Raw genomic sequence first — 26,978 nt, forward strand, 5'->3', positions numbered from 1 at the left:
TGCTATCCTGACATCAGTAAGGCTCTGAATAAGTCATTAAAAACTTCAACTTTTCCTCTGTTTCTATCTGCATGCTTTAAGATTTATTTTGGGGAGTTTGAAGTTACTAAACCAAATGCTGCAATTAGAGAGAGTGCAACTGATGTAGAATAAAGGATTTGAGAACCAGGCCTGGCTGGTTTTTTCTTTCCTCCATATGAGAGATAAAAAGGAGGACCACATTCTAGTAATCCCTGCTCATGTTCATGGGCGCTTGTCCACCTGTAACTCAAATAACAAAGCCATTTGTTATTTATACTGCACTTTCCCCTCCATTCTAGATTTCTAATGATCTAACCCTGGTTTATGGTCCTGAGAGCGTGTTGAACCAGCGTGGACTTCCAATCACTGAACGATACAGAGAAAAATCTCTAGCTGGAATGAAGCAGATGTTAGCTTCATGCAGTCCCCTAACTTGATTATTCTTTGAACACGTTAGACAAGCATTAGTGATTGATAACAATGCTAATTAACCCCTTTCCTTCCCAAAACAGCAAAGCAACACCAGCAGGATTCTGCAAACAACTCGCACACAAAGTAGAGCAGATATCAATACATGCACAAAGTGGAGCAGTGTCAGAACTTCACTGCCCAGCACTCCACAAAAATCCTCTCCTGCTAGCACTGAGCCAGCTCCAAATTCCACTCTAAAGGTTAACCGCTTCCAGGAGGGGCACAGCCTTCCATTTCAGAAAAGATGCATAGGGCAGAATCAGAGGCACCATATATTTTGTACACTATCAACCTTCCACAGTGGATTATCAAGCAGGTTTCAATCACTCTGCTGTCACTAGATGAGGCAAGCTCCCCATTGCTCCTGGTTGGAAGGGTGCTTGTTATTTTAGCTCCACTTTGTGAACACAAGGGCTGACATTCTGGGAATCTGGTCCGGGCAGAGACACACACGTACTGAGGAGGGAAAGGGAAGTGCACATTCTGGAATTTAAATGCCAGGCAGAAGACGAGTAAACAAACAAGGAGCTGATCTGATTACACAGTCAAATTTATCATGGACAATAAAGAAATCGCCTTTAAATGTAAGGGTCTAGATAAATGAATACTCCTAGCGAGTGAATAAAATGTATTCAATTAACTAAAAACCTCATGCACTTCTGAACTGAAGTGGAATCGACTGTAATTGATTTATTTGAAACCAGAGGTTAAGGACTGAATTAGCTAAGTACAACTGGGTATTTCAAGCCACTGACTTCTCAAATGTCAAATCCCTTCTATTTTAAATATTATTTCAGCTGCGGGGCATTGCTGTCCTGATGGCTGTTCCACCAGTTAAATCTCAAATTATATTAATATTCGATTTTTTTTTTTTGGGGGGGGAGGGTGGGGTAAATTACAGCACAAAAAAAAAAAAAGGGAGGGCTGTCCTTCTTCCTGGTGAAAAGAGCACACCGAGCTGCATTTTGGTTCACATGTAGGAATTAGCCCGGTGTGGCAACCCAGGCTTTAATGTTCAGCTCAACCTCCTTTCAGCTAGTCAAGAGGGGGCAAAACAAAATAACAGCAGATTTTTTGTTTAGTCTACAAAAATCATGACCTAGAATTTCACTGCTGTGCCTTGATTTCAGTGTTTCAAGCGCATCCAAAGAACGCTCAAGTAATTAGCACGTTTTAGGAGCTGCACGTTGGTCACAGTAGAAGGGGCTGAGCTAAAAGCCAGGCTGATTTTCATGATCGCCTGCAAAATCCTTCCTTAGAAATAACAGCAATAAAGGAATCTGGGCAAGGTCATTTCATTTCTGGTTTCTGGTGGCTGGCAAAGGCAGCAGCGAGATACTTAAAATGCATTCTCCTAGCACAAAGTGGCTAATTATATCTTTAAAACATTATTTATTATGACCTAACAACATTCCAGCATAAGACTGCATCCCCCAGCCTAAAATGATCACATTGGGGCACAAGGTTTCGAAAAGTAACAAGCCTTCTGTAAATCCAAGATATGAATGAATGGTGTTTAATAAGATTGTTTTCGTTTAAAAAATGAGTATTTATGTGCTGCTGCAGAAAGAGCAGCGACGTATCGCTGTTTATGAACGCTATTGTGCCTGGGGTTAGGATCCCACACGCAATCTGAGATGCAGCCAAGAAAAACAGCCCTGATAGACAATGCTTCACTTCACCTGCTACAACGCTGCGCATTTCATTTATGTCAAGAATATGTACAGTTAGGGTTCATTCACCTCATTATTTTGTTACATCTACTTCGCAGTTAACCAGTCTCTCTCTCAGAAAGAATAAATAACTGCTTTTGAAACAGTTGCAGCTTTGCATTCGGAAGATCCACTTTCAATTTATGGGGGGGGGGCGGGGAGGGAATAATTATTTGCCGTTTTTATAAACTGCCTGGCTCTGGAAAATAGAATTTAGACTCCACCAATTCTCTTTCTGCTTGGCAAGATTGATTTTCCACTGCCTTCTATAAGTAGATTAACAAAGCAAAATGAAACATCTTAGGCTTTATCTAATGCTTTGCTTCACCAGCCCTACCAAACGTCAAAATATATGAGCAAATGTTAATTCTCTTTGCAGCTTTGTTGTAAACACCTCTCTCTTAACCTCCTCAATTGCTGCCTGAGCAAAAAAAGGGAAGGGAAAAAAAAAAAAAAAGACAGAGAAGGGAAGGAAGGAAAGAGAAGAGTCAGCCACCACCACCAAAATATCATCAGCACTTAAAGGAGACCATCTCCTTAACATGCCTTTACATTTGAAACTGCATTAGCCTCTCTTCCTATGATATCACATAATCCAGCCTGATCCTTCCTTCACCTACCCCCTGGGCTAAAGAAAACAGATTCAAAGTCAGAATTCTCACATGTTTTTACAGCCCATTTTCCAGACCCCCACTCCATTTGGGGGGGTTTTAGAGCAAACTTCCCAATTAAACCACCATTTTCCACAGGAAGAAACCCCAGACACAAATCCCAGTCCTTTCCAAACTCGCACCCGCGCATCCCACTAAAACACGACCCATCAATCAGAAATAATCTGCCTCCCGCAAGATTTCACTAAAGTTCACAACCGTGAGATGATTTTGTTGGCATCGACTGTGGAGCTCGGGGTTTTTTTTTTTCCTGGGGAGGGGGGGAAGGGAGCACCCAGCTTGGATTCACCAATAGATCATTTTTTTTTTCCTCAGCAAAGCACCCAGCTTGGATTCACCAATACATGTTTGTTTGCTCTCTTCTTAACAGCACAGCACCCAGCTCAAAATTCACCAATATTTTTTCATGCCACCTAATTTCTTGCTACTTGCTGGAAAACCACTTTTAAAAACATCCTTCTCAAGATAACCATGTTTTTAATCTCTGCTCTCCATTAAGCCAACTAGAGATGGACAAAATTCTTTAAGGCTGATAATTCTGCACACTCTACACAAACATAAAGAAAAACCTAGAGGTCAACATAAATAAAATAAAACTTTATTTTGTCGTTTCTTTTTTTTTTGTTGTTGTTTTTGTTTTTCTTTTTTTTTTAAATAAAATTAGGTTTTGGTTAAAGAAAAAGATAGTGTGTCATTTTGTTAGTAGTACAGACAATTTTTTATCCAAAAGAATACATTGTGCTTTATTGTGTCATTTGTCTGAATACAGACTCAGTGGAATATCTAAATGATACCCTGCTCTGAACTCCAAGTTGAAAGTAAGTTTTTATTAGACTTGAGGGAAACAATGGGTTCAGCTGCTTATTGCAAGGAGCAATTGTCAAGGGAGAGTTAAACTCAATTACTGTAACCATACTGAATAAAAAATACTGCCAAGAACAAAAATACGCCTGGGTAAAGACAGCCACTGAATAAAAAAATCGACATAAAGCGTATCAAATATTTATTTATCTGGGCAACAAAGGACTATGATACATTGATAGGCATGGAAACTACTGCCGGCACAACTCAATACAATACAACTAGAACTGCTTCCAATATGGCCAGTGGAAATACAGGATACCAGGTGGTCCCGAGTGTTTGAAGTTCTTTGGAAAAGAAAATAAAACAAAGAAAAGGGGAAAAAAAAAAAGAGAGAGAGAGAGAAAGGAAAAAAAAAGGGGGGGGAGGAAAGAGAAGCTAAATCTTGTTTTAAAAGACAATATTAATTTATTGCTCTGATCTGATGGTGCTTTCGGGAGAAGGACAGTGGATGAAAATCGCTTCTTCTTTCATTTGCCACAACACATAAGGGTTGTAAAACCACTAACATGTTTAAAAACCTTGCCAGGGTCCAACATCACTTTATTTTATCTTCAATGAGAAACTAAATGTCATACTAATTATATATTTAAAAAAAAAATTTAAAAATCCATGTGTCTTTGTTTTTCTTTTCTTTTGTTCAGCTGCTTCATTGTCGCCTTTAACATGCTACAACAGGGCTAAAAAATGATGAATCCCAGAGAAAAACCCCCAAAAAACCTCTGATATCTAAATAAGTACCATGAACCACGTGATGAACTAAGAGGGGAAGCTTTAAAACCCACTAAACAAGAGGTAAACGAGATCACCAGATAAATAATAATAATAAAAAAAAAAAGGCTTAAAACAGACTCACCATATTTACAATTCCCATTAAATTACACATAAATAAATATATACATACATGAACACTGATTCCCTTATATAATAACCGTGAATCGTGTTGCCATAGAAAGTTCAAGTCAGGTTGGTTTACCTCGGACAGGAGAAGGAAATAAAAAAAAAACAAAAAACAAACCAAAACAAAACCAAAAAGAGTTCTACAACTGAAGATATGACATGGAACTGCTTGTGTTTTGTGTTCAAGTTTATTCACAATACTGATTCAACGTCATCAGTCCTTTTTGCCTCTCCTTCTGGTGGCTGCGGCGGCTGCTGCTGTTGTACCTTTTCTGTTTGCCTCCTCTCTCTTTCTTTCTTTCTTTCTTTCTTTCTTTCTTTCTTTCTTTCTTTCTTTCTTTCTTTCTTTCTGTCTTTCTTTCTTTCTTTTTTCCTGTCTCTGGTTTTTAATATGGCTACAATCTCAACTGAAGTTTATGTAAGGGAAGGTGGTGATTCAGTCCGGTGAAGCTCATAGAATTTTCTTTCTTTTTTTTAAGTATTATTTACTTCTTTTTGGTGTGTTTGTTGTTTGGTTGTGATTTTTTTTTAAATTTTTAATCTATTTTTAGAAAAAAAAAAGTCCTTTTTTGTTTGTTTGTTTGTTTTTCTGTTTTGTGTTTTTTTTCCCCTCATTTTGTTTTATCTTTAAAAAAAAAGTTCACAAACTCAAGACAGAACTTTTTTTTTTTTAACTTTGCTGGCTCCGTCCCCCTGTACTGTTCCTTTTAGGCTCCAAACTGGGGCAAAAACGGTGGTGGCAGCAGCGGGCACAGGAGGAACATTGGGGGACAAGTTAAGAGGGAGCAAATGGAAATGTGGATGCTGGGATGGGGTGCGGGGAGAGGGCAGAGCAGTCCCGCAGAGTCAGTGAACGCGATTGGCAGAAGGACGCTCATTCTGTTGCTGTAGCCTGGGGGTGCTGGGTGCCGGGGAGAGGGAGGAGGGAGATGAATGGATCGATGGGCTATGAGGGGGAAGGGAGAGGAGTAAGGGGGCAGAAATCCTCACTTTCGGTGCTTCTCCTCTTTGTCGCCGCTTTTGGTGCTGTTGTCTGTGTGGCTGTTGGGATTGTTGCTGAGGTACATTTTGTCCATGGCCTTGAGCGCCTCGGTGAGATAGTTCTGCAGGGCGGTGACGGCAGCGCACACCGCCGGGCTCCCGAAACCGTGCGAGATGAGGTTGAAGTGGGTCAGGCAGCTCTGGATGCCCGGCTCCAAAATGGGGTTGGGCCGTGAGTTACCCAGGGGAGATCGGTCCTGAGCCAGCAGGTCGGTGAACTCTTTACAGATCTGTCTGTGGCACAAATGGAGCAGAGAGACAGAGGGAGGGAGGCAGGGGAAAGAGAGAGGGAGAGAAATGAACTATCACTGGAGGCAGCAAAGCCCCTGCATGCTCCCTGCTAGGTGACAGAAGCCCCTGAATCAAGGGGGCTGCTGCCCCAGAGCACACGTGCCCTCTCTCACCTCTCCTCCCTACACATCCTTCCCCCAGATCCTCACACTTCCCTGCCATACACAATCCTCTTCCCTTTGCCTCGCATGGCCAACACACACAGATAAGTAACGGGTGCAGAGATACACCTCCCACAGCCCCCACAAAAAACACATCCCTGTCCAGGTGGGTTTTGGAGCAGACAGGCACTTTAAAGCTCCCCATCAAGGCAGAAAGCAATAGATGGGGTGTGCTATCCAAAGAGAGAGGTTTGGGGACTTATCCATGTCTTGGAACTGGAGAGAGGCATGGGCCTCGTCCTTTGCAAGGCTAAAACGTGCCTTGTGCATGGGGGAGAGTGAGGGCCAAGAGGGGAATCGAGGCTTTAAATTAAGGTGTTCTGAAACATTTCTATGTGTACATCTCTATCTCCAAATCCAAAGGGACCTTTCCCACAAAGGCAAAGGCTGACGCTAACTGGGCTCTGGAAATTTCCTTCAAGGTAGGTGGGAAGAGTGGATATGAGGGCACAGTGCAGAAGTTAGGTTATATCATCCACTCGGTGCACAAACAGTTGGAGAAATCACACAGCCTTATAGCAAGAGAGCTTGGAGGCGTGTTGAAACAGTTTTGTGTTCTAAACCCCCCTGATAATGTCTTCCAGCCATAACACAGCTCCCATCTTCTGCCTGTGCCCTCTGGCACCGTGCCCTTTGGTGACACCTCAGTTGGTAATTAAGGGCTACTAAACAACGCTTTTAATTTCCAGCAAACAGAGCAAAACAATCATTTTCTCTTCACACACCACCTGGAAGTCGAGGCACCCCCACCAACGACAAACTCCGCCAGCATTTTAACTGCCTACAGATTGTAATTTAAAATATATTTTTAATATCCATGGATTCACTGAGAAAGAAGCAGGAAAACCCATTGACACCCTTAACGAACTGAAATCCATTTAATGTGCCGGTTTTCTTCTGCTGCCAATGGGGAGCCTTCTACCTAAACTGCTAAGTGAAGTGAAAAGGTCCAGAAAATGTTTGGCTGTGAAGAATTAACCACCCACAATTTTCATGACTTGCTTTCAAGGTAATCTGTACCAACCGAATGATGGAAACCAAGCTGGGTTGCAGAGTTCTCCTGTAGCAGGAGGGCAAATACACCCCCTCACAATTCACAAAGCCATGGCTCTGCGGCAAATGCTCCCAAATGGAATCCCCCAAACCATGTCTGTCGCCCTCCCCTCACTTCTGAGCAACACGCCAGAAAGGTAAACGTCTTACTTTGTAGCTAGAAGCATGTTTTTTCTTGTGACTTGCTCGTTTGGATCGGAATGTTGTCGGTTGAGAAATTCAGCTACTGCTTTGGCAGGAAATTCTGTCTCACAAACGTACCCAAAATCTCTAGCGAGATGTACTGCTTCTCCTGCACGGGTGGGGATGGGAGGGAAACACACACAGCTCATCAGTACACAGAGGCCAAAAGCCATTAGGACAAAAAAACCCCAAACAGTCCATTCTACTCGGGCTTTTCTTCTCCAAGGCTGGGCCTTTTTTTTTCCTTTGAGAAAGGTAAGAAATGCTAATCACACCTTATCTTGCAGGAGCTCTCTTTGCTTTAGTGAGGGCAATGCAAATGCCTACTTTCATGACAATTGCGACCAGTGAAACCTCGCATAAGAATTTTTGTCAAGTTTAGATTGACTAACAGACACTTTGAGACAGGCAGGCTCCATCCACCTGGAATGTGTGCCGTGACTTAAATACTCTCACCTACACAGAGCCATTTACCTACATTTCATTTCATTCACAGCTGTTCCCTGGGTTTGTTGGACTCGGCCACGTCTCTACATTTCTTTTGCGCTGCATCAATGATTAATATTGCTCATAATTACTCCTAGAGCTCTCCTAAATAAAACGCATTAAACAGCTAAGTGTTTAAAATTTAACTCGATCGCCTATAATTATACCTTCACCCCCAAACGATTAGCCATGAGAATTTTAGGGTCATTCCAGCAAGTCTGTCTGTTTTGTTGATTTTCAAATCTTTGGTTTTAATTTCCTGAACCAGTTGGTTTTTACTGCAGGGCTTCCTGCCATTAGCTCCAGCTCCGGAAGAACGCATGCGCCAATTAGAGCTTCAAAGCCTCAGTCCAGTGAGCTTGTTTCCATAAAATGGAGCGGATCATAAACAATAACAGTGCTCCGACAAACTGCCTCATCGCTACAGGTCTGGGAGCACGGGGCAATGTCTATACCATCATCTCCCCAAAATCAGCCCCCCATTACCAAGTTATCTGGAGATTGGGCCTAAGGTTTTGTGGGTCTTGTTACCCAAACACACATCCCCCCCCCCCCCCCCCAATTATTCTTTTAAAGCCATCGTATGTGAAAGCCAAACAGAAAAACAGATTACCACAAAACCTTCTCCGGATTCATTAACATCACAATGCTATGCATCTACCAAATCTAGACTTCCTGTAAGTTTTCCCAGCGTGAATTTTATCATAATGGCAAGCCAAGGCGATTGCAAAGCCCTTCCAAACCCACAGAGACACCATCGTTTCCATGCGGTGCAGATACAGTGCATCCACACCAACCCTGGTATTTAAGGACATGAAGCCTGGCACTGCACAGCATTTCTCTCCCCATCCCTTTGAAGGCAAATAATTTCTTTCAAAATGAGAAGTGACAACAAAACAAAGCCACAAATTCCCTCCTACACAACCAAACTGAAGTTAAACCTGCACAGCTCGAGCTGCACTTACATGCACTTTGAAGACTGAACCACTCTAAAATGCAGCCCAACTCCTAAGCGAAGGGAACAGAAGACAATCTATTTAGTGGCCTTGGGCTTTACTTTCTGCCGGTCAGTGTGACACAACAGCTGCTTCAAAACTAAACAAGACTCTTGAGCAAGCTCTTGAGCTTCCCATCTCTGGGTTCTGACAGCATGGGGCATCTCCCAAGGCACTGAAAGTAAGTTGCACCTTTTCTGGCCAAAGCAAAGCAGAGGAGAGTGATATAACCGAGGGAACGTGTTCTGAAAATGAGAACCAAAAGGGAGCAGGAGGTGGTGGTGGCGGTGCAACCTTGAGGCTTTCAGGACACCGTTAATTCATGGCTGAGGTCAAGGATTCCCAAATTAATTCAGGAAGTAATGGTCACGCATTTCTCAAATGCAGATGTCAGAAAACTTAAATGATTTACTGCTATGTGGCTGTGGGCTGGGAGGAAGAACCAACTTAAAGTAGCTGCAGTTTCTGGCATTTAAAATTGCCTGGCAGTCCACCTGTGGCAAAAGGACAGCAGCCAAGCTTTAGAACCTCTTCTCTCTGTAACTTTCAACTCAACACTCAAGGCTCCCTCACAGGGCTAAGTCCACAATCTCCATTTGCAGGGATCCTTCCCATGCTGCTCCCAAAGAGATCCACGTACTCTTGGGCAGAATGACTCACTTGACAGAGAGAGTAAGATGGAACCCTGAAAACATCTAGCTTGGAGACTTAAATAAATGGTGGAATGCAATGTTGGGTATGCAAGACTCATGCAAGCCCATTTCAGGTTAAAACAAGAAGCAAAGGCACGCCATTAACATTTTCCTTCTGAGGCACAGAACACAACTCACCCTTCCCACTGCCAGCAAGCAGCACTGCTTTGAGGGGAAAAAATCCCAACTCAACACCAAGTCATCTCCCATCAGGCAAAGACAACAGGCACATTTTGCAGCCAAGCCCTCCCAGCTCTTTCAGCCACTTACCCTCCACAAGCGACGTCAGCAAGGTAACGTTAGCAGCTTTACGCCTCCCAGCTGGCAGGTTTAATCCTATTTTGTCCAGTTTCTCCCTCAGCGATCTCCCTCCATTTTTAGACTTCGCCCTGCTCCACACAGAAAAGCACTGAGAAACACGGCTGCCAGGGGGGCATCGTTCCCACCCACCCACCACGGCAGCACACTGCCTCTCCGCGGAGGGGAGTGCAGGGAATCTGGGGGGCAGTGGAGTGGGGAGGGGGTGTTGGTGGTGTTACAGGGCTGAAGAAGGACTGTTTCTGAGAGCCGAAACTCAGGGAGAGGGCTCTGGACGGGTGTCCAAATCAGCCCGCAAACTGGGGAGGAGCTCTGGGCATGAAGGCCCTCACTAAGGTCTGGATCAGCTCCCAAGCTGGTTGGGAATTCTGGGCACATCATGGCCAGAGTTAGACCCCTGAGGCAGCCACCTGAGCTCCCATGGCACCGTGACCATGGTTGGAGAGAGGAAAGGGGAAGCTTCTCCCCACAGCCCAAGGGCAGCGTGACAGGAGTGGGCCAATCTGTAAGGCTGGCAGCCTCTATTACCACCCGCCATGGAGCACTGCTGCCCTCACACCTATCCCTACACAGGTTTTCAGCAGAGCTGGACCAAGCCAGGCCGTGGAGGTGGGAGCTGCCTTAATTAATCGTGGATGTTATTCCCTGCCCAGGCACTGTGTAATTGCCTGGGTGAAGCTGCAGGCCCAGGGCGGTGGTGCCACTATGGGTATCCACCACCAACCTCCCCACTCCTGGGGCTTGCATATATGTTTGGGTGGCCATGCTATGACAGCGCGGCCGGGGGGCAGACGACACACGGCCCAGGACCCCCGAAGGGCGGCTCGGGGAGGGCTACACAAGGCCGCGCGTTGCCGTGGTTACAACACCCGCCCCCCCCGCGCTTCCCGCCGCCTCACGGCGCTGCCCCGCCCCCTAGCGGCAGGCACCGTGCGAACCCGCTCCCTTCTCCTCCTTCCTCCCGCCCGCCCGGCGCGGCCCGGCTTTAACGGGCGTTATTCGCCGCCACCCCGCCTCCTGCCTTCTTTGCTCCCCCCACCGCCTCCTCACCTCCGTAACACTCCGCCCAGCAGGGAGGCGTTGAGGCACTCGGGAGGCGAGAGGCGTCTCTGCACTTCCGCCACCGTGACCTTGTACTTGGAGGTGGAGCTGAGCAGCGAGAGGCGGCCCGGCACCGAGCAGAAGACCTCGTTGGGGTTCACTACCCCGCCGAAGAGCGTGTCCTTGTTGATGGGGATGGAGGAGACGGCGTTGTTGTTAGACTTGGAGAGGGACACGGGGCCTGCAGGGAGGGAGGAGCAGGGTGGTGAGGGTGAGGAACGGGCGGGAAACCGGGGAAGGAGAGGCCACCGCCGCCACCGAGTACCCGAACCGCTTCATTGCGGCCAGCCCCCACATCATCTACGGGACAGAGGGGAGTACCGGGCAGCCCTAATCCCGCAGCAAAGACATTCAAACAAGAACAACCCGGCAGCTCCCAACCGCGTCCCCGGGAGTGTGCTTCCCTGTCTGGTCGCTCCCCAAAATAAAGCCCCGTCCCATCCGGAAGAGGACCATTTGCCATCCCCTTCTCCTCCAGTCTACCCTTCGTGCAAGGAAGCAGGGGGCTCTGTCCCGTTTTGGATAGATCACTTGTGACATTAATAGCTCTGGGAAGGCTAATAGATACAACAGGAGTTAAACGAACTCTTGAGATTACTAATAAAAGAGCCAATTATCATGTCGGCTTGGAAAGAGCATCTCTTAAGATTTATCCCTTGCACATCTAATTTGACGTGACAAAGGCTTTACGGACGGGGTGAGGGGGAAGGAATGAAAGTTTGACTTCACTGGCTGTATAGCGATTAAGGATGAGGGAGGAGACCGGCTCGGCTCAGCACCTTGCTCCAGGGTACCCAAATTCCAGGCGGCTGCAAAGCCATGGCACCCGTCGGAGCAGGCAGGAGCAAGTGACAATGTTCAGCCCTGCCACTTCTACTCCCAACACAATCCGAATGTAAAACCTGAGCACATTCCACTGAGAAGCCCCTTTGCAAACCGCCCTGTACCACCTTTCCCCAATCTTTCGCGCATCCAAAGAAAGAAAACCGAGTGCAAACACGCCCAGAAATATTTTCGCACAGTTCGAGGACCAGCTTCCAAGCAGTTGCAAGCCAGCAAAAAACAAACAACCCTGACCCATAGACACCAGCTTCCAGAATCTGGCCCCTTCTACAACAACCCACTTCAGCACTGCCGAGATGTAAATCAGAAAACCCGGAGGAGAGAATGACGCTCTCTCTTCCCATTTACCAGCAATTAAACACCACCACTGCTCAGCCACATGCATGGGGCAAACCTTGAAACCAAATCATCAGCTAAAACACTAAAGTTCCACCTTCGATTTTTCTCCCTCGTCTGCTCATATTTTTCCCTCTCCTTAACAAGAATTAAAACACCCGGCAAAATCTGGGCAGTTCAGAGGGTTGATTTCAACCCACAAGAGTCTTGGTTTCTTTCTCTGTCCCCAAATACTTTGGCCAACAGTGCCAGAGGAAGGAGCCTGGGGCTGGGGGTGGAAGGGGAGTTTGGGGAGGGGGAGGCCGGGTAAGTCCTCCCTGCGAGCAGTCCCCAGCCTGTGACGACATGTTTGGTATGCACAAGGAAAGGTCTTACCTTTCTTAATTACAGTTTGATCTGGGATGTTAATACCGGGGTCTTCTACGTGCTGCAACAAAAGGAATAGGCAGGGATGTAAACGTACGACCACAACAAAAGGCAGGGAGGGATGGGGTGTGGGAGAAGTTGTCTGTGTGTCCCCTATTCTCCAGGCGTGCTGCTGGGAGGGAAGCGACTGATCCTGTGGTGGATGCGGAGGGTAGATGGGATTTGGGGGGATTTAGTTCATAGCAGAAACACCATATCCCTCGTTGTTCTTCCCCCATTCCCCAAGAAATCGTGGAAAAAAAATCGGAAAAAAAAAAGACCCACCAAATTACCACCCCCCCCCACGCCCCCGGGGCTTGCTGCCTCCTCCCTTCCCGGAAAGCAGCCCTGGCCCTGCCATTCCCCTGCCCGCGGGAGGACCAGCACAAAAGGGCTGGGACCAGTGTGATGCCGAGGCGGGGGTGGGAGTGCGATGGCCCCACGTACCCCCGGGCTTCCCCCACTATTGTCCCCTCGCAGGTTCCGCGGCCGCAGCTACAGCTGGGGTTGGCGCAGCGGAGGCCCAACGTGATTAGAAAGGCAAATGAAAATTTTGTTTTCTAACACACACCCTCCCTCAAAAAGAAAAAAAATTAAATATTTTTTAAATTAAAAAAAAAAAAGACGAAAAGGCAAAACCCAAAACAATTGACAGGCAATGTAATGTCTAGCTGTGTTTACAAATTAACACCAGCACTGCTGAGATAGAAGATTTCGCAATGGTTCCCAAACCCAGGCATTACCAGTTAAAAAACTATTACTTCCTCCTCTAGTCTTTGTCCAACAATAATACCGATTCCTAACATTTTCCATTCTGTCTTGGATTTATGCTCCTGTTAATTGTGCCTGATCTCAATGATTCCGGGTGGATGGTACTAAGTTGCTTTATTACAGGTTTTATTATACTCCACGCTCTCATTTGTAACTTGCCTAAAGTGCTTCTGGATTTAAGTATAATTAAATTGAGAAATGTTCAGAAATGACTACTGCTGCAGTTCTTGTGTTTTAACTATATGGGGAAATATGATCCCTTTATGCATGCACCCTAAACCCATAAAGTAAATGTAGTGTGGCGTAATACTTTTATTTGTGTTATTTCTACACATATTCCATACAGGGAGGACTGTTACGTTTAAAAATCCCACTGAGATGCTTATGATTAAATAATTTTCACCATCTACTTGATTTTCTTAAATATTTAGCCATCAGTTGTATTAAAGATTAGGTGCTGCAGCAACTGGAAATATACAAAGCTGCCCTTTCTCGACCTAAATTCTTGTAAATAATTTTTTTTTTTGAAGGGGCATAACTAGATGAAATACTCCTAAAATGATACATCCTCTTATTTCTGTGCCTTTTCCTTCATGCAGACTGCTGATTCAGTCTTACAGAGGGAAAACAAATTGGGCTGGTTTAAGGATTTAAACCAGATGGCATTTGTTTTTCACCAAGTGTAGCAACGTTTTTAATTCATAGATCTGCAGAGGATCAGCAGATCTCCCACCCGAATCACCCCACGGCCACGGAGCATGAACCTTTTAGAGTCCCGTTCCTCCCGCAGCAATCAGGGGCTTGCGGTCAACAAATTAGTTTATTCCCACTGTCGCCTCCATGTTCTTTTAGATCAAGTTTAAAAGGATCGACCTGCTTTTTAATGGATCCCAACTGCTTAACTAAACCCTCCACTTTGGGAAGCGTGCGCACTCACTGTAAAACTGCTAATCATAACCCCCAATTTTCTGCTGGAAATTTAGCCAGATGAGGGCTGCAATAAATTCACCATTTTCCCCGAGTGTAATTTACAAAAGATTGCAAAACGGCCCCCAAAAATAGGTACTTCCACCCAAGCATTCTCCTCTGCAACATGAAACTGTACTCATTAAACTGTCAGCGAATATATTGTTGTAATATTTGATCCTGTAATTTGGGATGGCATTTCAGACAAAAATCACATCCAGATACCACAGCTCCCTCCTCTCCTGCAAGTCGAGTGGCTTCATTCCCTACACTAGAGCTCTTGGGTGGCAGGGTGTGTGTGTGGGGGGGGGAGGTTAATAAATTTATTGCCGTGTTCTAATTCCATTTTTTGGGAGAAACACAGAAAAATGAACTTCCATTGTGACCCATCACGCTGCATAAAGCCACTTTTCTAACCGAACAATAGCCCCGGCTTGCTTGGTAACTAGCCCCTGTGCTCATGTCATGCTTAATTAGAAATCGTTTCTTTAAGCTGTATTTATCGATAACAGAATTAGGTCCCGTCCCCCCCAAATAACACATCCTCCAATTGGCTCCCAACCTTTAATTTAATCTAGGGTGTAGCAGCCCTGGCTGGAATTTGATAACCTATAGCTAATGATTTATGAGGTCATCCCTTTGCAGCACCGCTAAAAGGAGGCAGCAGTCTTTTAGATATCTCGCCCCTGATTTGTCCATTAATTCCTTCAGAGAAGAGGATATGCCCGAATCCTCCTGCAACTTCAGATGTCGTTATCCCAATTCTGTAATCACGGGAAACCGATATTTTTCTTTTCCTTCTCAGACCACTTTCACCCACTTTTCTCCTCCCTCCTCCAGCCCCCCCAACCCCCACCCCCCAACTTCTTCCTTCCCCCCTTTTACATTTGCCTGGGAGGACATTTAATGAGATCTCGCGTTTCAGACTCGTGTTTTTCCCAAGGCAGCCAGAAATCCCCAAAAGCACGGCCCTGTGGTGATATTATACATTCTTCCAATCGTAACAGCTTATTGTCATTGAGAAGGAAAGATATTGTTAAACGATGACAGTAATTTGATTTATTTAGATTTTAGCGGGCGCGTTATCAGGGAGGCATCGCGCAGGGACAAGCTGCGAGAACCTATTGTTCTAGGTGGGGGCTTCGTCTTTCCAGTGGAGGGGGTGTTGCTCTTCTTCCCTCCTCCCTTTTTTTGTTTTTTTTTTTAGGGGGGTGGGGGTTGGGGGGAAGTGGGTCCTCCTCTTTTCCCGATGGGAGGAAGATGGGGGAAGTGGGGCGAACGTGCCCCGGGGTTCCCCGTTGGCTTACCGGCACATCCTCGATGGCGTGGGGGATGGAGTGGAGGGGTAGATCGGCCAGCCCAGAGCCCAGCCCGTGCGGGGCGTGCAGTAGATCGTCGTGTCGCCGGTAGTCCCTCCGTGGGTCGAGCCCCGAAAGCTGATGGGGCAACCCCCGGTGCGTGTGGAGTAGCCCAGTCTCCTGGCTTTGCCTCTGTCCCGGCCATCCTGGATGCTGGGGTTGTGGCTGGGCATGGAGGGGGTTGAGGCTGTACGGGTCGTTGACGTGGGAGTAGGGGTCCTGAGACTGGGGGTAGATGGGCTGGTAAGGAGGGGGGAAGTAGGGGGGCTGAAAGTCGGCATTGGGGGTGTGGGAGAGCGGCGGGGCGCTGGTGTAGGGAGACTGACCCACGGTCCCCAGCTGGGGTAGCCGGGCTGTCCCGTTGCTGGTACTGTCGTGGCGCTCCTGAGGTGTGCGTGTTGGGGGCAGGGGGGTGGGGGGTGGGGGGGAGAGAGATTGAAGGAGGATGGAAAAAGGGAGGGGGGAGAAAAGAAAAACAAAGATAAAAATCAAACTGTTTGTCCTTAAAATCAGCTGGACATTTTTAGCTATCGAGCAAAGACAGGCAATTCATCCGCTCCGAGGCGGAGAAGAGTAGAGCTGGGGTTTTCTGAAACTCCCTCTGCTTTCTCTTCACACCCTATTAAGAAGCACTCTTTCTTTTTAAATTAATACTACTAATAATAACGGCGATAATGTTAACAGCGATAATAGCAATAATTATAACAGAACTGCCTATAATAACTAAGAAAACATTGCGGCGATGCAGCGTGGATTCCCCACTGGTAGCGCCGCAGTATTTCCGAGCAAGTTATTTCCCGCAAATAAGAGAATAATTAGTAAACGGGCATCATTAAAATAATTATTCTACCACGACCCCAAATCACCCTTCACTGGTCCTGGACAGAACCGAGACTAATGTTAGCGTTGGGATTACCGATAATGCATCCCAAGAAAACCCTGGAAAACCCAAACCCACTGCCATTTTGTTACCAGAAAACGCCGAAAAAGGCTCTAAACAAACCGCTTGTTCCCCCCGCGAGTTTTACGAATATTTCGGGGTGACGACATGACCACGATCCCCCTCCTAAGGGAGAGCAGCCGCGTAGCTCCCCAGTCGCTACAACGGGCGATTTCGGAGCGGGAGGTGGAGAGAGGTGGAATGGGGGTTGGCGAGGGCCAAGGCGCCGGGAAAGCGGAGGAATGCGCCGGACTGCCAGGGAGAGCTCCACCGCACCGACGGGCTTTTCGCTACGGCTCTGCCCATTCCCAGGCAGAAGAACCCACAGGTATGTTCGGGAAGAAAGACACGGCCTCCACGGAGGAAGGTTCAAGGTAAAGAGCCACGATCCCCCCCCCAAAATAAAGGTAAAAAGAGAAAGCTGAAAAATATCCCGTTTTCAGGTGACAGAAATGGAAGGTGTGGGGGCCAAGCATAGCCTTTGCCGTTCGCTCGAAGCAGATAAAAAACAATACGAAAAAAAAAGGGGGGGGGAGGGGGAAAGAAAGAAAATAGGAGAGAATGGGGGGGGGAGGAAAAAAAAAGGAAGAAACAAAGTAAACCGCTGAATTTATAGAAATGAAGGGAAAATAAAGACCTCTTAGGAAAGCTGGGTGCGAAACCCCCACCGCCACCGCCGACAACAATAGCAACACCCAGAGCACAACAGACCCACTCCGAGAGAAACGGGAAGCAACTCACCATAGCCGAAAAACTGTGTACTAACATCTGCGAAGAGTCGGGGGTTACAAGTCAAGGCAGGAAAAAATGGAATAAAAAAGAAAAAAAACCCACACACACAAAAAAAAAAGGCAGAGGAAAGGGAACCAGCGGAGAGCTCAGCCTCCGGCGGAGCCCCGCGGGTGCGGAGGGAGAGCGGCCGGAGCCCGGCGCTAGGAGCGGGCGGCGGGACCGGGGCGCCGGGGCTGCTCCTGCACCGCGGGCGAGCCACGATAATCCATCAGAACTTGCACCGGTCTCTGCAGCCCTTCATCGGGTGTTGCCAAGGCGAGTTCTCTATCCTGGCGTGGTGTAAGGAGGAGGCAAACTTCGTTGTTTTTTGTTTTGTTTTGTTTTTCTGTTGGTGCCTCTTTTTTTTTTTTTTCTGCTTGGTTTTGCCCCTTTTTTTTGTTGTTCTTTTTCGCCTTTTTTTTTTTGGTTGTTTTTTTTTTTGGTGGGGTTGGTTTTTAGCGTGTGTGTGTTTGTTTCTTAATCCTTTTTTTTTTCCCCCTCTGTCCCCTTTTTTTTTTCCTCCTTTGACTTAGCTGCTGCTTCACTTGAGCTCCTAATAACAGATCTGCTGCCTTCCTGGAGACTCCTAATAGCAGATATTCATGACTATTAATATTACACGAACACTTAATAAGGGAAGAATGGCTGGAAATCGAGCGTGAAGCGAGAAGGCAACTCAAGGCAGAGCCTGTTCTAAATGACGTCCATTGAATGAAGAATCAGTGTATCTAATCAGAGATGGGGGAGAGGGAGAGGGAGACAAAAAGGGAGAGAGAGGGAGCGGGAGAGAGAGAGAGAGGGGACACATGCTGCTGCGTCTGACGAATCACAGGAAAGGGGCAACATTTTAAAAGGTTGCAGGGCATGCAAAAGTGAAAGAGAAAGAGATCCGGAGAGAGGGAGAGGGTGGGAGCCAGGAGGTTGGGGGGGGGGGGGGGGGGAGGCGGTGGCTGTGGGGTTGGGGATGGGAGAGACAGGCATGAAAGAGAAGGGAGGGGGGCGCGGAATCCCTCCCCCCACACACCTCCGCCCTCCCTTTCTCCCCTTCCCCTCCCTTTGCCTCTTTCCCCCTGGCCCCCAGCCCCGCGGTTCTTCTCGGGCGCACCTCGGGCTGCGGCTGCTGCTCGTAGCCGGCCTCAAAGCCCAGGGTGAAGAGCGGCTGCTGGCTCCCCGCTTGGCTCTTGCCACTCTCGGCCCCGCTGCCGCCTTTCCGCGGGGTGGGCTCCGCGGGGCCGCCCGCCGCCGCTCCGTCCATGCCTCGACGGCGCCCCGCCGAGGGGCTCCCCGCGCCGAGTCGGCTCGCCTCCGTACCCCGCGTCCCGGAAATCGTCTGGGAAAGTTGGGAGGCTTTTTTTTTTTTTTTGGGTGTCTCCCCTTCTGGGTGTCAGCCCTCTTTTTCTTCCTCCTCCTCCGGTTCCAGCACCGAGAAGCCCGGGGTGCAGAGGGGCGCAGGGGGGAGGGGTGCCTGGAGAGCCCAAGGAGCATCCACTGGGCTCCCCGTAGTCCCCCTTTTGGAGGATGAAGGGTAAAAAAAAAAAAAACAACCAAAACGAGGGGAAAAGGCAGCGAGGCGGGGAGGGAAAGAGGGCGGGAGAGACGCGGAGGAGGTGGGGGGGTGAAGAGGGAGCCGGGAAAAGAGGCTTCTCCCGGCCCAGACAAGCCGGGGCTCCGGCGCAACCCGTCGGACTGGCTGTGCAAGTCCCAAACAACTCCCTCAAGCAGGCATCGCTCCGTTTCTCCTCCGCCGCTGCCCCGCCGCAGCCTCCGCCCGCTCCCGGCCCTCTGGTCACCGAGAGCGGCTTCTCGTACTTCTATTCCCGGGATCGCATTCCGCTTGACTTTTTTTTTTTTTTTTTTGTTTCCCCTTTCTTTCAAAAGCAGGTCCTATCCCCGTCAGGGAACAGCCACCCTCTTTTCCATCCTTTATACAAGTCACCCCCGAGGAGAGAACAAACCCGCCGAGCCAACCGCGCACGAACGCACAACAGCAGTCGGTGTGCTCCGGTAGAGCGGTCACGGCTCTCTCCGTGTTCAGGAGCCACTCCGGTACAAAGTCCCATCAGAGACGGGCAACAAAAGCCATTTGCGGTGAAATCTGCACGCTCGCACATGTGCGCACTTGAATAAGGATCCTGGAAAGGGAGGGAGAGGGGGAAGAGACATGCTTTCCTCTCGGCATCCAGCTGTGGAATTATATATACTCTTTTTTTTTTCCGAATACAAAATAGTAGTAAAATAAATAAAACAACCCTTACACCTCATTCCCAGAAATCAAGCATCCAGCAGCGATAGGATCCAAGAACTCAGCTCCCTCAACGCGGAGCCAGCTTTATCACAAATTCCTCAATTCGGGACTAAACCACCAAATTATTTAGTCGGCGGCGAGTCTGTCGAGTCTTCGGTCCCTTTCCTAAGATACAGCATCGCCCAAAAGTAGCGGCAAGGTCGAGTGGGAGCGTGCCTCTCCACTCATCCCCCCACCCTTCAACCCCCGCCATGCAGGTCGCCAAAGCTCCGGCGAGGCTAGCGGGGTCGCGACCAAATCACTGCGTTCATTTGAGAAGTAGAGTCCTTTATTTGCGCGAGTGGAACGCACTTGGCACGGGCAGCTTGTGCAAAACGAGTGACAACAGTATTCGTTGCTCTGAAACCAGGCACCCGGTCCTGGGCATCGCTCTTCCTTTGCATCTTTTTTTTTTTTCCCCCTCCTTTTTTTTTTCTTCCCCTGATCAAAATACGCTCTAAGAGCACGGATGCAGACGAAGCTCCATAGATGGTGCACACAATCTCTGCCTGAACAGCTCCAAAAAAAGATTAGGTGGATTTTTTTTTTCTTTTTTTAATTCCCCCCTCCAAGCTGTTAAAATATTATGGCTCAAAGCCGTGGGAGCGTGGCCCTAAAAATTAGGACGGAACATGGCTCCCAACCTCCGTGATTTCAGCTCAGCAACTGACCCCCTCAACACATTTGGGCAGCTCGATATTCATCAACCCGCAGCTACATCAAAAAGACTGAAATTAAGCGTCCATCCTGAGCCAATTTATTGGGATGCCTTGGATACCTGGCGTGTAAAGAAAATTATCTTCCTTTTGCCTCCTTGCCCTTTCATTCATTCATTCGTCCATCCATCTATCCATATGGATGAGTGTAACATCCTACAGAGCCTTATCTACGGACAATCTACCTATAGACCAGTCTGCTGCTGGATCCTCTTTGCCTTTCCTCACGCACTTCCGACCAAGCCAGCTTTCCGCTGGCCCCGAAGTTCCTGGGGAAAAGACCCCAGCCCCTCTCCACCTGCAGGAAGCCTGGCGAAGGAGCAGAAGTTTTGTTGAGATTTTTGGTACGGTTGGGGGTTTAGTTTGGTTGGTTTTTCTCTCTTTTTTTTTTCTTTTTTTTTTTCCCCTAAACGAAATTGAGGGACGGAGAGATGCTGCAGGCTCCCGCTCGCAGCTTGCGGGGCCGGGGTTTTACCCCAGTTGTGGGAGAAGAGCTTACCTCACATTCCTCATATTTGATATTATCCGTCAGTTTCCAAAGCATTTTCATGGATTGGCGAGAGGAGAGAGGGTTTGGTTCTCCCTGCCTTTCCCTACGGTGGCGTTGCCGGGGCTGGCGGAGGCTCTGGAGCTCTCCCGTCCGCGCTCGGAGATCTCCCTCTAATGGTAGAAACTTTTCCCTTTTCCAGCTCTTTACCCACAGCCTAATCGCCTCATTAGCATATCAACAACAACCCAATTGCTCGCCAGCACAACAACCTGCAGCGATGGACACAGGTAGAAAGGACCCACAAGCAAAAAAAAAAACCAAAACCAAACCAAACCCAACAACAACAACAAAACATCAACAAACCAAAGCAAGCAACCAACCAACCCAAAGCAAACAAAACCCCACACATACACACAAATTTTCTCCAACGCGCTGAAGCCCCAACCTGGGGAGGAAGAGAGCTGGGGTGGGGGTAACCGGGCCCTGCTGGCTGGCAGAGAGGAAAATGGCCAGAGAAATCCCTGTCCCTTCATCTCGGGCTACCCAAGAAACCAACCCCCTGTTTTGGGGGTTCTCTCCCCCTTTTCTTTTTTTTGGTCTTTCTTCTTTGTGATTTTCAAGAACACCAAAGTGAGCAGACACAAACCCACGTCTTTCTCTCTAAGACTGTTGTCTGTGGAGGCTTCTATTGCCTGCCCTCTGAATTGGATTTGATTTTTCTTCTTTTCGAGTGCAGATTTGAAAAGGTCCTTTCGTTCCTCTCTGCTCTGCTGACTACTTGGTCTTCCAAAGTAGTAACAAAATCCAAACAGACCCAACATAAGCTCCCATATAGAAGTGGACAAGCGCTAATAGGAATACAGCAGGAAGGGGGGAGGGAGGGGAATAAGAGAGGGGAAAAAATATTTTGCAAGCACTTGAGCAAAGGGATATAAAACAATGACCATAATAAAATTTGGGTACTTTCTTAGGTGGAGCGCTTCGTTTGCTTAATGTACCGCTAAGCGAGCACTCAGCCCGCCCTCCTTGAGTGGGGCGTGTGGGGTGGTGGTGTTAATTTCCTACCCTTATTTCCCCGGGCGCCCTGCCTTGATCCACCGAAAAGCTTAATTTTCCCCCTCTCATGGATCCCATGCCGCTCCTAACGCCGAGGTATCGTCTTCTCCGTGGGGCGGGTGTCCCGGACATCCCCCGAGGCTGGGCATCCCCGAGCTAAGGATGAATGAAGGGGGCGGGGAGGCATCGCCTGACCGCCCTGCCGCTCCCTGAAACTTCCCTATGCCAACCTCAAAGCCTGCCCTGTCAGCCTGAGAGACCCTGCCAGGCTCACCTCCCGACGCTGGAAGAAGATGCCCCGCTTCCAGGAGCAAAGGGCCTATTCACTCCACGGTGGGCCCTCGGGGCTGGGAGTGGACCTGGAACACACATCCCCAGGCCTGGAAGGATGGCAAAGCCTCTAGGCTCCCGGGCCTGCTCTTTCACATACTGCACATTTACATGCCCCAAACGCATTATTATTAATAATATTTTTTTTCCATTCCCCTTTCCATCCCCCGTCCGACGCTCTTTTTTACCAGCTCTTTTGTCTGCGAATGGCAGGAGAGTAAATTGTTGGTTTTACTCCTATTGAGGTTCAAATGGAGCTGGCAGATTAAGCCTAGTTAATGCCCCGGGGACGGACACGAGGAAGGGGATGAGAAAAAAAGGGGAGGGGAGGAGGGTAGTGAAGGGGCCCATGGACCCTTAGCGGCCAGCCATTTCGGAGAGTTTCCCACTCGGGACAACCTCCCAAACGCGGCCACTCGGGACTCCCTTGCGGCAAAGACCCGGCTATTGTCTCTCCTCCCCCTCACCCGCGGGATGGGGTGCTGGGGGGAGGAGGGAACTGTTTTCCCCTGGAGCCCCGCAGAGGGCAGCGGGAGGCGGCTCCCGAGAGCCCCGCGGCGGGTCCTCCTGGTGCAGCCCCTCTAGCCAGCCACGGCGCGGCTGGCGGTGGGGGGCTCCCAGCACTGGGAAGGAGGAGTGACGAGGGCCGGGGTATAGGAAAAAATCGGGAAGAGATTTCAAGACAGATAGCCCGTAAGGGCGATTACATCAGATTTGATCGGATTTGAGTTCAGTGCGGGGGAAAAAAAATGAACCAAAACCCAACAACAACTACCAAAACCATATTTAAATCCTCTTTTGATCGTTTCTCTGCAGTGAGCTGATAAACTCCAGTTGAAACTGTAAAAAATTATTAAGATCTTTTTGTTAAATGCATTTTCTTGCCTCTCCCTCCCCCCCTCCGCCCCCTTACAACTCATTGTTACCTTAAAAAAAATAAATAAGGCAGCCTAGAGAAAAACTAAGTCAAAAGACTTTAAAAGTTGCGAGTAAAACGGGGGGAGGGAGACAAAACAAAGGAGGGGCAAGCTCCCAACTTGAACTGGACTGTCCTGGGAGAAACACCTCCTCGTTTTCAGTAATAAACCCCCAGGTGTTCCAACGGGACGGTGCTTCCCTTTCTATCCAAAAGCGAATGGCGGCGATCCCGATGGAGTGTACGGACATCAGGGTGCTGCAGGGTTTCCCCAATGTCTTCCCATTTTGGGAATCGTCTTTGCTCCTCCACACGTGTCGGCTCGTCCGTGGTGTGGGTGGGGTCCCCCATCCTGTGTCCATGGGCCTGGGCGAAGCCCTGCCCGGCCGCATTTATTCCCCCGCCAGGTGGATTTTACTTTTCCCTTCGGCTCATCATTCCCCGCGGAAGCGATTTGCACAGACGCTCCCGGTGTATCTACCACCGACCGGGATCCGTCTGCGTTATTTTGACACGAAATGGGGTCGGGCAGGAACACCCAGCAAGGTTTCAGCCCTCCTAAGCCCTTCCGCGGTGCTTAGCTCTGGGCCCTGTCCCACATGGGGCCCCAGGGAGCTCCGAGCGCAGCCTCGAGGCTCGGCGGCGGGCCGGCAGGCACCGGACGCGGACAGAGGGACGACGGGCGGGCACACACAGTCCTTCACCGGCCCGCACTGCCCGCCAGCTCAGCCCCCGACCGGGACAGCCCCACTGTCGACGGAACAGCCCTCGCCGCGCTCCCAGCCCCGACCCGCCGCTTTCTACCTGTTGCAGCTGGGCCACACCGGTAAACTGGCGACATCTCCCAACACCAGCAGCCAAAAAACCCCAAATCACTGTGGCTCGTCCGACTCGCTCCCGGCCTGTCACCATCCCTTGTTCCAGCCCTGCCTCTCGTCCCAAAATAACAATAAAACACCCTCGCCTCCCACCCAGTCCTCAGGGCGTGAGGGTCGCCTTACCTGCCAGTCCCCCATTTTGGCAAGGATAGACATCCCGGCTGCAGGCTTTGTGTCCCCAGGTCCTTGCCGGTCATGGACTGAAACGGCAAACCACCCTCCCGGGACGCCTCTGGGTAAATCCTCCCCTTACCTGAGCCGGGACTCTCTCACCTGGCCATAAAGAGCTGGGTGCTCCCTGCCTGCGCCTGCGCGCTGCTTCCGCGCTGCCCCCGCGCTGCCTTCCCCCCCGCCCCCCAGCTCCGGCACCAACACCGGCCCTGGCCCTAGCTCCGGCCCCGACCTCGACCCCAAGGACCCCTGGTGCAGTGCCACGACCAAAGCCACTCCGCCCTCTGTGAGCCTCTCGGGTATGCCCCGGGCCGTCTGTAGCCGTCGGGCTGCTGCCCACTTTACTGATTCCCTCTGTCCTCAAACCCCTAGCAGCGGGCAGCTCTGCTAGCCCCAGTGTCCCTGGTGGGGTTGGGGACACCCCCCCTCCATCCTCAGCCTCCACAGGAGGAGGTTGGCAGGTTTCCTCAGGGGCGAGTTGTCAGAGAATCGTAGTTGTAATAGTAACAACAACAACTGAAGTAGCCCAAATGGGTAACATGGCTGCAAGTGGCCAGGAGAGCCCAGGAGGGAGTTCCCCTTCACCAAATGCAGACAGCTCTTCATAGGCTGTGGCACCCATGGTGGCTCTGTCCCGTTGGGCTGTACGGGTGAGGAACGCTGCTGTCCCCCGGGGGAAGCTGTCTTGTGACAATCTGTGGCCCTTGGACCTCTCGGTGTCCGCAATCCTTATCCCCGCCCATGTTTGGGTTTTTTCCCCTCAGGGACCGAAGTGCCCAAGTGTCCCGGAAAGTTGCCGCGGTGTAGCACAGCTCCGGTTTCACACCCCGAAAAAGAGGGAGCACGACCTCTGCCTCATCTCCAGAGGCTGGGCGCAGAGGGAGCGGAAGACGGGAGCAGCCCTCCAGCGACAGGATTTTAAGGAGAGTCGCTCCGCAAAATTAATTTTCCACTTTGCAGTTGCACAGGAAACACTTCGCAGTTCGGAGGCAGGCGAACGTGGCATCGTGTCCCAGGTGTGGGCCATTTTAAGGCTTTCTAAAAGCAGGGGCGCGTTATCCCTCACTTAGGAGGTCGTGCTGTGCCGCGTCCTGGCGTGCTAGACCCAGCTCAGCCTGCAGTAAGGAGAACGCCCCACTTATATAGATCTTGGGGACAAGGAACTTTCAGAAGGGAGGTCCGGGGGGAAGCAAGAAGCGAGAGCCGGTACCCGCAGACAGTCGACGCCTGGATTCCTGCGGGGCTCCGCTTCCCCGCCTCTCACCGCAGCGAGATGAGGTCGGTGAAGACCGAGCCCCTTCCGCGGACACCGGCGGTTCCCGAAGCGCAGCAGCGGGGTCAATGGGCCATGCGAGCCACGCTTCGTCCCGCCGCTCTCAGCGCCTGCCCGCGGTGTACAGTTAGCGTCAAATTACAGCAATTAGCTGGGCACCGGAATTTAATTATCCAGCCCTGCCCCTTCCCTACACACCCCCTACCCGGGTCTCGGGGAAGCTTCTGCTCAGGGAAGAACCGGAGCAAAGACAGCCCCATGCGAAACGGGAGAGGGATGGAGGAGATACACAGATTTCGTGGCGCCGGGACTCTGTCGCTTACTTCTTTTTCCCCTGCCCTCCACTCTGCCCTCTCCAGGAGGCGGCAATTTTAGTCCCATAACGACTTTTAAAAACATTTCTTTATCCATTTATTTATTTACTGTTCAGGGGATTCATCCGATGCGAAGCTGGCCTTCGGTGATTTCGCTCCCAGTAAATCTGAGCGCCACGCTTCTGCTATGCTCTCGGTGGAATCTTCCCTGCTCCTGTCGCTCCCCATGCAGGGTTAAATTTCCCCCTTCAGGACCAAGCTCTACCCCGTGGAACCTGGCAGACAGGCGGCCTCAGCACCTCGCCTGCGGACCGGGAGCCGTGGATTTGGGGCTACGGACCAGCCTTGGGCTCGCCCCTACGCTTTTTTGGGTGGTTTTTGGGTTTGGTTTGTTTTTTAGCCTAAGGGCGAAGGGCATGGGCTGGGCGTGCTGTAGAGCCCCCGGGATTGTGAGGTGCTCCTTTTTTCCTCCCTAGGGCGTTTGGTAACCGCACTTTGGGGGCTAATTCGGCTTCCCTGGCCCGGCCGTTTAGAAGACTCGTTCTGTCGGCAGCCTTCCGGGCAAAACCGGCACTTGAAGGTGGCTAAAGCCACCACACCCTAGGTTACTGCCACCCCTGAGGTGCCAGCTCTGGGTGTCTTCCTCGTCCTGCCTGCCCTGCCGCCTGTCTCCTCCGCGTGAGAAGGGAAGATGAGGCTGAGGAAACTTGTGTCCCCAGACAAAACAGTCTCTTTTAAAGCAAAGGCACACGCAGCCTTTTTTCCCCCCACTTCCTCCTCCCTCTTTCTCACACCGCCTGGTTGACAGTTCGGCATTGATTTTGGCAGGTGGATCGGAGAGAGTCACCGAGCAGCTCCATCCCCTCTGATTTGTGATGGACCCGCCGGGTACCTCCCCGTATGTCACAGCGCGGGAAGCAGACGGGACAAAGCCCTTGCCTGCTCCCCTTCTCCTCCACAGCAGCAGCCCTTTGGCTAAACCCCTTCACGAATTTCTTCCCAGCTCTTCGGGTGCTTTCCCCTGCCGTGCGTCCGTTTTCCCCAGCCAGCCCGAGTTACTGCCAGGTGCCTGTATCCCGTGAGCTGGGAATATCCGCACCTGCCCGGCCCCCAGCTGCCATCCAGACTCTTCTCTCTTCTTGCTGCGCAAGGGCGGCGGGTAAGCCCGGCTCCCGGAGAGTTCAGGGTTGGTTATTCCTCCCG

General features: G+C 49.9%; 1 protein-coding gene and 1 long non-coding RNA gene across 5 annotated transcripts; one reads left to right on the forward strand and one right to left on the reverse strand.

Moving 5' to 3' along the window:
• Positions 1–3,457: 3,457 nt before the first annotated feature.
• Positions 3,458–24,293, reverse strand: TFAP2A (transcription factor AP-2 alpha). Of its 4 annotated transcripts, XM_064160895.1 has the most exons (8): positions 24,141–24,293; positions 15,963–16,020; positions 15,586–15,861; positions 12,512–12,563; positions 10,907–11,138; positions 9,809–9,927; positions 7,333–7,474; positions 3,458–5,911 (listed from the first exon to the last, which is right to left on the reverse strand). In XM_064160895.1, the coding sequence occupies exons 1-8, from the start codon at positions 24,212–24,214 to the stop codon at positions 5,623–5,625; spliced, it is 1,242 nt and encodes a 413-aa protein (XP_064016965.1). In that variant the 5' UTR covers positions 24,215–24,293; the 3' UTR covers positions 3,458–5,622. The 4 variants fall into 4 exon arrangements, with proteins under 4 accessions (XP_064016965.1, XP_064016963.1, XP_064016962.1 ...); XM_064160893.1 differs by having other exon boundaries at positions 15,586–16,020; positions 24,141–24,279; XM_064160892.1 differs by lacking the exon at positions 24,141–24,293 and adding an exon at positions 20,847–21,024 and having other exon boundaries at positions 15,586–16,020.
• LOC135184802 (uncharacterized) lies at positions 24,171–26,978 on the forward strand. Its single transcript, XR_010306183.1, has 2 exons — positions 24,171–24,487; positions 24,953–26,978. It is a non-coding gene; the product is annotated as an uncharacterized LOC135184802 (long non-coding RNA).

Source organism: Pogoniulus pusillus, chromosome 21 (genome assembly GCF_015220805.1).
Source record: "Pogoniulus pusillus isolate bPogPus1 chromosome 21, bPogPus1.pri, whole genome shotgun sequence".
NCBI lineage: Eukaryota > Metazoa > Chordata > Aves > Piciformes > Lybiidae > Pogoniulus > Pogoniulus pusillus.

Excerpts from the sequence above, each read along its gene's own strand:
- TFAP2A (XM_064160892.1), bottom strand. The coding sequence starts at position 20,897 with ATGAAAATGCTTTGGAAACTGACGGATAATATCAAATATGAGGAATGT. Across the intron at positions 16,021-20,846 it reads TCAAATATGAGGAATGTGAG|GAGCGCCACGACAGTACCAG; the intron begins GTAAGCTCTTCT and ends CGCACACCTCAG. Across the intron at positions 12,564-15,585 it reads ACGCCATCGAGGATGTGCCG|CACGTAGAAGACCCCGGTAT; the intron begins GTAAGCCAACGG and ends CTTTTGTTGCAG.